Raw genomic sequence first — 12122 nt, 5'->3', positions numbered from 1 at the left:
AACTGAACTAGAACTGAACTAGAACTGAACTAAAACTGAACTAGAACTGAACTAGAACTGAACTAGAACTAAACTAGAACTAAACTAGAACTGAACTAGAACTGAACTGGAACTGAACTACTTAGAATTGCCCTAAAACTGAACAAGAATTGAATTAGAACTAGCGTAGGTCATTATTCAAAGTTTAATCACAGCTAGAGTAAACATCTTCTTTGATCTGACAAAAAACAACAAGCTGCCAACTGTAGCACTTGTTGCAAGACACTTAGCATTTGTTTAACTATATTTTTTTCTCAATTTTGATTTCCAACCTATTTGTATGTATTTCATATAAAATACAACAAAAAGGTTGGGAAAAAAACTGGGGAAGGCACGCACATTATTATTATTTAATAATAGAGTGCTTAACCACTTTTAGCCCGCCTTAATTTTAACCACAGTTTAACTATATAAAGCTTAACAAAAAAAAATCACAAGAAGAAGGAAAGAAAGCACTAAAATGATTGCCACCCCATTAAAATGTGAAACGTTCAATTTGTGATTTATACTGTCTGTCTTTTTTATACCAGTCTACTATGTCTATTTTGTGTTGTACTGCAGAATGTTGCAAAACTTGGCAGCTAAACAACACTTACATTCAATCATTCACTCATTCAGTTTTATTAAGTTTCTTTTTTTGCAAAAAAAGTTCTTTTAGCTGTTTTGTTTAGTTGTTGCTGTTGTTGTTTGTTGTCTGACTGTTCATTCAGTTGATAGACACTAACATGTTATAATAAAATTGAACAAAATAGATAGACAAGTGTTTAGATGATTTCCTTAAAGGATTGTTGTGGCTTTTTGAAAACCTTGTTGAGTTCTTAAGGTAATTGCTGCTGTCAATAAAACTCCCCCTATTACATGGTATTTCAGTTTATACCCCCCTCGTATTCCCATGCTGTGTGTATGTTTTAGGCCAGACAAAAGTGCTAATGTGTTAGGTTTTAAATTGTCAGATTACATGTTCAATAACTGTGAGCAATTGTTAAGCTGGGTTTACATTTTTTGTGTCTGCTTTGGAGTTGTAAGGTGTTTAAGCTGGAGGAATTGTGATAATAAAAATTAAGTTATTGATGAGTTAATAGCAATAATTAGAGGAAATGTTATGATTTTAAAAGACTAAGTGATGCTATAATTTTGTAAAAGTATTTTTTCGTTTGTGTTTTCTGATTATACAGCTGTCAGGTTGGTGTTATTTAGTTAATATGTTCTATACATTGTTCAGAACATGACAGTTATTGAAAATTATTGAAATTTGACTTGAATTATAATAAAACCACGACAGTTCTTTAAGGTTTTGTTGTAATTTAAAAAAACATGAACAGGGCAGTACGACTGTCAAATTTTACATACATTTTTTAAACTTGTGATGATTTCCTTACATATTGCGCTTAGACGATCCCACTCCGACAGATTTTGACAGATAAATTACTTGGGTGCTCGTGTGAAGGCGGCTTAAGAAAACGACTATCAAACTATCTATCTATCTATCTATCTATCTATCTATCTATCTATCTATCTATCTATCTATCTATCTATCTATCTATCTATCTATCTATCTATCTATCTATCTATCTATCTATCTATCTATCTATCTATCTATCTATCTATCTATCTATCTATCTATCTATCTATCTATCTATCTATCTATCTATCTATCTATCTATCTATCTATCTATCTATCTATCTATCTATCTATCTATTATCTATCTATCTATCTATCTATCTATCTATCTATCTATCTATCTATCTATCTATCTATCTATCTATCTATCTATCTATCTATCTATCTATCTATCTATCTATCTATCTATCTATCTATCTATCTATCTATCTATCTATCTATCTATCTATCTATCTATCTATCTATCTATCTATCTATCTATCTATCTATCTATCTATCTATCTATCTATCTATCTATCTATCTATCTCTATCTATTTAATCTATCTATCTATCTATCTATCTATCTATCTATCTATCTATCTATCTATCAATTATTATATATATCTATCTATCTATCTATCTATCTATCTATCTATCTATCTATCTATCTATCTATCTATCTATCTATCTATCTATCTATCTATCTATCTATCTATCTATCTATCTATCTATCTATCTATCTATCTATCTATCTATCTATCTATCTATCTATCTATCTATCTATCTATCTATCTATCTATCTATCTATCTATCTATCTATCTATCTATCTATCTATCTATCTATCTATCTATCTATCTATCTATCTATCTATCTATCTATCTATCTATTTATCTATCTATCTATCTATCTATCTATCTATCTATCTATCTATCTATCTATCTATCTATCTATCTATCTATCTATCTATCTATCTATCTATCTATCTATCTATCTATCTATCTATCTATCTATCTATCTATCTATCTATCTATCTATCTATCTATCTATCTATCTATCTATCTATCTATCTATCTATCTATCTATCTATCTATCTATCTATCTATCTATCTATCTATCTATCTATCTATCTATCTATCTATCTATCTATCTATCTATCTATCTATCTATCTATCTATCTATCTATCTATCTATCTATCTATCTATCTATCTATCTATCTATCTATCTATCTATATCTATCTATCTATCTATCTATCTATCTATCTATCTATCTATCTATCTATCTATCTCTATCTATCTATCTATCTATCTATCTATCTATCTATCTATCTATCTATCTATCTATCTATCTATCTATCTATCTATCTATCTATCTATCTATCTATCTATCTATCTATCTATCTATCTATCTATCTTCTATCTATCTATCTATCTATCTATCTATCTATCTATTTCTATCTATCTATCTATCTATCTATCTATCTATCTATCTATCTATCTATCTATCTATCTATCTATCTATCTATCTATCTATCTATCTATCTATCTATCTATCTATCTATCTATCTATCTATCTATCTATCTATCTATCTATCTATCTATCTATCTAATCTATCTATCTATCTATCTATCTATCTATCTATCTATCTATCTATCTATCTATCTATCTATCTATCTATCTATCTATCTATCTATCTATCTATATATCTATCTATCTATCTATCTATCTATCTATCTATCTATCTATCTATCTATCTATCTATCTATCTATCTATCTATCTATCTATCTATCTATCTATCTATCTATCTATCTATCTATCTATCTATCTATCTATCTATCTATCTATCTATCTATCTATCTATCTATCTATCTATCTATCTATCTATCTATCTATCTATCTATCTATCTATCTATCTATCTATCTATCTATCTATCTATCTATCTATCTATCTATCTATCTATCTATCTATCTATCTATCTATCTATCTATCTATCTATCTATCTATCTATCTATCTATCTATCTATCTATCTATCTATCTATCTATCTATCTATCTATCTATCTATCTATCTATCTATCTATCTATCTATCTATCTATCTATCTATCTATCTATCTATCTATCTATCTATCTATCTATCTATCTATCTCTATATCTATCTATCTATCTATCTATCTATCTATCTATCTATCTATCTATCTATCTATCTATCTATCTATCTATCTATCTATCTATCTATCTATCTATCTATCTATCTATCTATCTATCTATCTATCTATCTATCTATCTATCTATCTATCTATCTATCTATCTATCTATCTATATAGGCAACTAACTAATTAAATCTCCACATTTTTTTCTACAAAGGATCTAACCTGTGAAATGAGGAACAGGTGTACATTGAATGTTATAGAATAAATTGAGAGCCAATATGTGATCTTTAATTCCTTTAAAAGCAAAATCAACCGGGAATTCTGTCACAAATTGTTAACAATTTAAATCTTTTTCTTTTAATAGCTTTTACAAATTATGAATGTATGTAGTTCATATTTAAAATTCTCACCATTAAATTTTTGCTTATTTGTAATGCTGACATAACTGATTTTAACACCTATCTTATATTTCTCTTAATTTAAATTATTTTTTGCCACAACCTACTAAAACGTTCCTGACTTTTTACTTTTCTCTATTTGCAGAATTGACATTAAACGCAGGACCTTTTAAGGTAAAGTTTTACTCTTTTTAATTTTAATTATAATTTTTATTTGTAGTCATAAACGAATGCGTTAATTTTGTTTTTGTTCCTTTAATACAAACTTTAAAAAATTTCAAAAATATTTGTTTTCTTTTTGCCTAAATTCCGTAGGGTTTGTTAATTTTGTTTAAAGTTTTTCCCACCAAAAATTTTCAAACATTTTTTTTTGTAAAAACGTTTGTTAAATTTAATGTTATTGGCATTTATACACAGAAATTGCATAAACATTTTTCTTAATAAACTGAAATTGTACTTTTTGTTTTCTAAAAAGAAAAAAATAATTCTAAAGCTTAGACAACTGCTTCTATTATTATTTTTCTTTTCTTCTTTTGTATCCAGTAAATAGTGTTAGTGTTGCTTTGCTTCCAGTCTAGCATAACTATTCAAACTGACACTAATCAATCTGAAATCTATTTCAATCAATCTTCAAGTAATTGCAAATACTTTCAACATTTTTGTCAATACAACACACTACGGCTGGCTGTTTTGCCTGCATGCAGTTAGCAGTAGTAGTTGTTGTTGTTGTTTTGCCAGCCTGCTGACTGCCTGCTTTATTCATGTTGCAACTCGATTGATGCGATTTAATGTGAAGTGAGCTGCTTACAAGTGAGTGAGAAGAATGGCGTGAAAATTATACCACCTTAAGTAGCAAATATAAACTGAATTCAACATATAAATCTTGTAGGAAAAAAAAACTTGTTGTTGTTGTGGCAATCGTTGTTGATGAGCTTATTCAGAAAAATGTAGAATAAGATTGACATTTTGCAAATGCGCTCAAGCATTTTTCGCGAATGTTTTTGTTGTTCTTGTTTTTTGTTTAGCTGTTATACATACTGCTGTTTTGTAGTGTCTGTATATCTGTCTATTTGATTATTTGTGTGTCTGTGTTTTATTATTGCTGTTTGCTGGTGACAAAATATAGTTAGAGTGTGACATGAGCTCTTGACGTGCCCATTAAAGTAAAAGACACAGCAAGCATAAAACTTTACTCTGCTCACAGCACACACAGTCAAAGTCATAGTCAATTGTCGTCTATTCGTCTTGCATGTAGATTCTAAAGCTTTATAAATCCACTGGTAATTTAAGAAAAGTATGTTTATTTTATTATTGGGTTTGTAACACTAGAACTAAACTAGAACTGAACTACAACTGAACTAGAAATTAACTGGAAGTGAACTAGAGGTGAACTAGAAGTGAACTAGAAGTGAACAAGAAGTGAACTAGAAGTGAACTAGAAGTGAACTAGAAGTGAACTAGAAGTGAACTAGAAGTGAACTAGAAGTGAACTAGAAGTGAACTAGAAGTGAACTAGAAGTGAACTAGAAGTGAACTAGAAGTGAACTAGAAGTGAACTAGAAGTGAACTAGAAGTGAACTAGAAGTGAACTAGAAGTGAACTAGAAGTGAACTAGAACTGAACTAGAACTGAACTAGAACTGAACTAGAACTGAACTAGAACTGAACTAGAACTGAACTAGAACTGAACTAGAACTGAACTAGAACTGAACTAGAACTGAACTATAACTGAACTAGAACTGAACTAGAACTGAACTAGAACTGAACTAGAACTGAACTAGAACTGAACTAGAACTGAACTAGAACTGAACTAGAACTGAACTAGAACTGAACTAGAACTGAACTAGAACTGAACTAGAACTGAACTAGAACTGAACTAGAACTGAACTAGAACTGAACTAGAACTGAACTAAAACTGAACTAAAACTGAACTAGAACTGAACTAGAACTGAACTAGAACTGAACTAGAACTGAACTAGAACTGAACTAGAACTGAACTAGAACTGAACTAAAACTGAACTAAAAAAACTGAACTAGAACTGAACTAGAACTGAACTAGAACTGAACTAGAACTGAACTAGAACTGAACTAGAACTGAACTAGAACTGAACTAGAACTGAACTAGAACTGAACTAGAACTGAACTAGAACTGAACTAGAACTGAACTAGAACTGAACTAGAACTGAACTAGAACTGAACTAGAACTGAACTAGAACTGAACTAGAACTGAACTAGAACTGAACTAGAACTGAACTAGAACTGAACTAGAACTGAACTAGAACTGAACCAGAACTGAACTGGAACTGAACTAGTCTTTGTAAATCTTCTACCAGTGCCGCTTATAAGGCACTCACTTGCTTCTTTTTTCTCTTCACCCTGCTGAAATTCGTTTTGTTTTTCCAAACAGTTACAACAATAAATTTTCATTTTTTCCAACTAGATGTTATGTTCGTCACTTGATACATTGTTCTTCAGCTGGTTGTTATTCATCAAAAAAGGTTTAATTCAAGTTTTGTTATACTTTAATATTATTTTGGTATTTGCTGTTTCTTCTTGAATTTTGCTGTTTGCATTTTCAAGCTTCTTAAGTTGCAAAACGATTGCAAGTGATTTGCTGTTTGATGGAAATTTGCATGCAAATACTGACGTTTTTGTCTGCTCAACAGTGTGACATCGGGAGCAATTTAAGTGGCACATTTCTTAATATATCTATATATATATATATTGTTTTTCTTCTTTAGCTTTTCATTTTGTTGCTTTTAAGGCAACACCCATTATTTGTGTAAGAAAATTTTCAAACGTAAAAAGATGTTTGATTTTGATTTCATTATTTTGAAAAAAAAATAATAATAATTGTGAAATCGTTTTTAATATGTTTATTTTTTTGACTGTTTGATGATATTTTCTTAGATCACAAAACTCACCTAGTTTTCGTTTTAAATAGTTTTATAAACATATTCATTGATATAAATAAAGGCTTGTTAATAAAAGGTGTTCCGCAATTTCAAAATTAGAAATCAAAAATTAGTTTGAAGCAAAAAAAGCAAAGTACACTTAATTATTTATACAGTTAAGTGAAGAGGCGTTAAAACTAGACTATTTGGTATGTGTGGAAAAAATACTCAATTAGATTTATTTTTTTTTTTCTTCAGGTAATTAGGGTGTAGACGATTGAGTGTAAATAGCTGGAGAATGAATGATAGATTGAATGAAAAAGTAAACAAAAGACTTAAGCAATGAACTTTTTTTGTTGTGAGAAAGTAGGGCCTCTGAAAACTTAACGTATGGTTAGAGGATGTAGTTTAACAAATAAAGACAGTCGATCAAAGCCCTTCCCTCTCTTAGGCAAATTACGAAAGTCATTGTCTTTAATAAAGAATTATTTTGCTTGGACAATGGGAGATACACTGTCCTCCCTTGAAAAATCGTTCAAAACTTTTTCCTCCAACTAATTAATTTTATGCCGATTAAATTGCCATAACTTCAGTCTTTAAAAGTCACTGAATGTCTCTACTTTAAGCAAAGGTTTGATGTCATGGTCTTAAGCAATTTCTAATGCAGTTGCTTCTACAAGTTAATCAAACATTCTTTATAAAAATTTTCGTTTTTCTTACTCAGCTCTATCTCTTGAGTAGGCCGACGAAGGCTCTAAACTAAAGCGTCGATCAAAGACTGTCTCTGCATACCAAATGACTGAAGTCATTGTCTTAAACTGACGATCACAATATCTATCTTGATCATGATCTTTATCTTTAATAGTTTAGCAAATTCTTCTGCTTGTACATTTAAGAGAGATAAAAGTCTTCGTTTTTATTACTCGGCTTCACTCTTAAGTCGGCCGACGAAGTCTCTAAGCTGATGCGTCGATCAAAGTCTCTCTCTCTCTCTGTTAACCAAATGGCTGAAGTGATTGCCTTTAACTGACGATCACAACAACTGTGTTGATCATGATCTTGTATAGTGTAACAAATAGTTGATCCATCTTCCTCGATTGAACTATTTTGTTTAAATATTCATCTGATCTCTAAAAGAATTGCTAGAAGTAAATGATATGATCAAAGAAATGTCAATCAAAGATTTTTTAAGGAACTAATAAAGTAATTGATCCATATTTTTCTACTGAATTATTTCGTTTAAGAAGTCGGCAGAATTCGATCTCTAAAACAATAATCACCAGAAGTAAATGAGGTGATCAAAGGAAAAAAGGGGAACAGTCGAAAAAATTAAAGAGTTGCTTCATCAAACAGTCAAATCTAACGCATTCCGTCTTCAGACCCCTGAGGCCACAATTTTCAATAGTCGATTGAATCTTCAGTTTCATTCAAATGGAAATAAATCTTTAAAAGAATTAAAGGTGAAAAAAGCTTGAGAATTGGAACTAACTAACTAACTAACTAACTAACTAACTAACTAACTAACTAACTAACTAACTAACTAACGAATTAACTAACGAACTAACTACCTAACGAACTAACTACCTAACGAACTAACTACCTAACGAACTAACGAACTAACGAACTAACGAACTAACGAACTAACGAACTAACTAACTAACAACTGCTACTCGTGGGTCACGTGTCGTCGTCATCCTCCAATCGTGAGCAAAATACTACTACGGAGAGGCGGATGTTCTCAGAGAGTGTCTCTCAATTTGATCGACGGCTATCTTAAGCATTCGATCAAAGTTTCTGTTGTAAGCAACATGTCCTAAGTCATTGCTTAGAACAATCGGAGAGAATGCCTTCAGTTGGAAGAGTTTACTCTCTTAAAGTCGATCGTGTTGTTATCGTGTTCTCTTACACCGTGAGAAAAGTTTAACTTACCCTAATATTTCCATTTCACTCAAAAAACATAATTTTTATTTAAAATGTTTTCTTTATTTTTTTTTTTCATTCTATAAAAAAATAATATAAATATTTAAATAATTTACTTTAATATTTATTTTAATTAGTTTATAATATAAATATGTTTCTACTTTTATTTTATAAACATTTGCTAATTGACTAATAAAAAATAATTGATGCTAATATTTTTTTTTTCTTATACAAATTAAATTTATATAATACAATTTTTTAAAAGATTGAAATAAATGGGGTTTAGAATTTAAGGACTTTGTTGCTTAAATATTAACTATAAATTCAGATTTTCAGTTTAATATAATACAAATAAGGGAAATTAAAAAAAAAAAAACAATTTATTGCAAAAATTTTAAAATGTTAAAGTCTTTTTTTAAAAAAATAATGTTTAAATTAAGAATTTTGGAAAATAATTTCTTTTTAAAAATTTTTAATAATTTCTTAAAATTGTTTAAATTTTTTTTTACATTTAGTTTATATTTTACTAGTCAAATCTAAAGCAGAACCCAATTTTTTTCGGTGTATTTGTTCACATTCTTCCTCTGCTGAATTTTGACTTGAGCCATCGTCTAATTTTCTCTTCACTCCCTTACCTTTAGTACCCACCTCCTCTTCAGTGTCATTGTTATTGTTATTCAAAGAATTTATGCTAAAATCTTGTCTGCTCCAAGAATCCTTCTCAACCAACTGCTCTTCATTATGATCGTTACAATCATTATTATCATTTTCCTGCTCCGACGAGGAATCACAACGATTGCTGATGCTTAAACAGCTAGATACCGAACTGGCGGTTTTCATGCTTAAATCTATGGGATTATCTTGTCCCTTAGGAGATTGTGATTCCTGTTGTAAAGATTTGCTTGATTGATTTTCCTCCTCCTCCTCTATATCTATAGGGGATCTAGGGGGAGTCATGGATACCACTAAATCTTCTTCCTCCTCCTCATCATGCGCTGGCTCACTATCCTGACCATTTGAATGGGAATCATTAAGAGACTTAGTTAGCTGTTCTCTTTCCTCTTCCTCCAGCTCCTCTTCATTACTTTGCCTTGAAGTATTGCTGTGATTACGACCACTCTCTGAGTTGGGTGTGACCAGAGCGGAAATGGAATGATCATGTTTGGTAAGATTGGGTATTTTGGTAACCATAGGTGGGGGTGATTGCTGTTGAGACTTAAGCACAGCATCTAAATAAAAACGTTTGGTTAACTCTTCTGCAGCCTTGCTGCCATTTGGTATGTGATTATTGTTTAAGGCATCTGAGCGGGGAGTCAGTAAGGAGGGTGAAGAAACCTGTTTGTGTTCCTGTTCCAATTTACGTTCTTCCGTTGAGGTGGTTATAGTTGTAGGATGAAATCTAGGAGCATTATTGAATAGTTGATGTACAGCAGCAGCTGCAGCCTGTTGTTCCGGCGAAGGTTTCAGCAGACCGGCATGGGCATGTTGATAAAGGGCAGGATGGTAACCAGGAAAGAGTAAATGTGAAGGAGGTAGAAAACTAGGAGGTGGCATAACAGGCATGGAGGAGAGGGCAGGAAATGGCAAAGGTAAAAAGGGCGGTAGATCTTTTCTTAAATGAGCCGGATGTGGCGGTGGAGGTGGTCCCACTGAAGAGCTAGCACTGGCAGAGCCACCCTCTAGGGCATGTTTGTTTGACAAATGCATTAGATTGGCATTAGCTCTACCATTTACCTCTACCGAGCTATCGGAATTGTGTGAATCCGGTGAACTTACCGAGGGTGAAGCAGCAGGATGTTTGGCATATTCCTCTAAACTCAACATCATCAATTCTTCTTTAGTGCGGGGAGGATATAAGCCAGAATAGGCACCAGCATGACCTAACATACCCAAAGCAGCAGCAGCCGCTGCAGGAGGTGGTATGCCCGGAGGTTTAGCATGCATACCGCCAGCCGAGTTATGAGCCTGTTGCTGATTGTTTTGATGAGCTGCCATAGCAGCTGCTGCCTGCTGTTGCTGTTCCTGCAGCAAACAATGTATCTTAAACCAATTGGATCTTCTGCCATAACGAGAACCACTCTTGGACATGCCCACCATCAAACACTTTCTCAAACGACAGGCTTTACAAGCCGTTCGATTCTTTTTATTGATAATGCATTCCCCATTATTTTTACAATCCGATATGGAGGACAAATTATTATAGGAGCGGCCAAAGAATGACTGAAAAAAACACAAAATAAAAACAAATTATTTAAAACTAATTAATTTTTTTTAAACAAAATTTTAAATTATTTATATTCTAAAATAAATTATGGCGTTAACCTTTTTTCTTGCTTAAAAAAAAAACAATAATTTTTCTTTAACCAACGTTTCTCTTTCATGTTAAAAGAAATATTTTAAAAATAAATTTGTTTAACTAAATGGCCCTCTTTTGTCATTATTAAATCATGTTACATGCCACAATATTACGACTTTTAAAATGATTTGCTTAACTTATTTGTTGTTACCTCAACATGTAGGTGTTTTTTTGTTGTTTTTCTTATTTTTTTTTTAGTTTCTAAGGAGTTTGTATTCAAAACTATGTGGGTTCTTTTGAGTCATTAAGATTTATATGGCAGACCAAAGCAATTTGTTGGTTTCTTTGCTTAAAAAGTGATTAATTTGTCAACAAATTGTTCAACATTATTTCGTTGCATTCAAATTAGTTTTCAGTTAAATTGCTTAAATAAAATGCAACTAATTGAGAAAATATGACAAATGCCGGACAAGTTTTATTTACAAAGAACAAAAAGCAATATTACAATTTTTTAGAATTGTTTTTTTTTATTGTTTTTTGCTTTGTGCAGTTTTAGTATTAATTTGTCAACATAATGTTTAGACAATTTATTTTATTTGAAAAGCATAACATTTTGCTCGATTTTATAGTTTAGTTTTTTTTTATTCCATGTTGTTTTTCTGTAAAACAAAAGACTTAAGACAAGAACTTGTTATTGTAATTTTTTTGTTTTAGTTTAATATTTATTATTGTTATTTGTTTGGTATTTGTAAAATGTTAAATTATGAGAATTTGTTATAAATATTTCAACACTTTTTGTAAGTTTTTTATTACAAGCTTTTAACTAAAGATGTTTAGAATAGTTCCCATGGATTAACTTTGCATTGTTGCAAAAGGAATTTTTATTACAATTAAACTAATCTCAACTTTTAAAACTGAATAGAACTAGAACTATAACTAAAAGTGAACTAGAACTGAACTAGAACTGAACTAGAACTGAACTAGAACTGAACTAGAACTGAACTAGAACTGAACTAGAACTGAACTAGAACTGAACTAGAAC

At 30.8% G+C, this 12122-nt stretch overlaps 1 protein-coding gene and 1 long non-coding RNA gene across 2 annotated transcripts in view; one reads left to right on the top strand and one right to left on the bottom strand.

Annotated features, from left to right (window-relative positions):
* LOC124420297 overlaps positions 1–4154 on the top strand; it is a 127792-nt gene extending 123638 nt beyond the window's left edge. The window contains exon 3 of the long non-coding RNA XR_006941101.1: positions 4117–4154. This is a non-coding gene — a long non-coding RNA (uncharacterized LOC124420297). The remainder of the gene's footprint in view (positions 1–4116) is intronic.
* A 5063-nt stretch (positions 4155–9217) lies between these two features.
* LOC111676398 (knirps-related protein) overlaps positions 9218–12122 on the bottom strand; it is a 10170-nt gene continuing 7265 nt past the window's right edge. The window contains exon 2 of the mRNA XM_023437316.2: positions 9218–11004. Within this exon, the coding sequence (XP_023293084.2) occupies positions 9301–11004 (1704 nt within the window). The 3' untranslated portion in view covers positions 9218–9300. The remainder of the gene's footprint in view (positions 11005–12122) is intronic.

The sequence above is a fragment of the Lucilia cuprina genome, chromosome 5, assembly GCF_022045245.1.
Source record: "Lucilia cuprina isolate Lc7/37 chromosome 5, ASM2204524v1, whole genome shotgun sequence".
NCBI lineage: Eukaryota > Metazoa > Arthropoda > Insecta > Diptera > Calliphoridae > Lucilia > Lucilia cuprina.
Note: the sequence above shows the minus strand (reverse complement) of the source record. Positions and strands in the feature narration are given on the sequence as shown.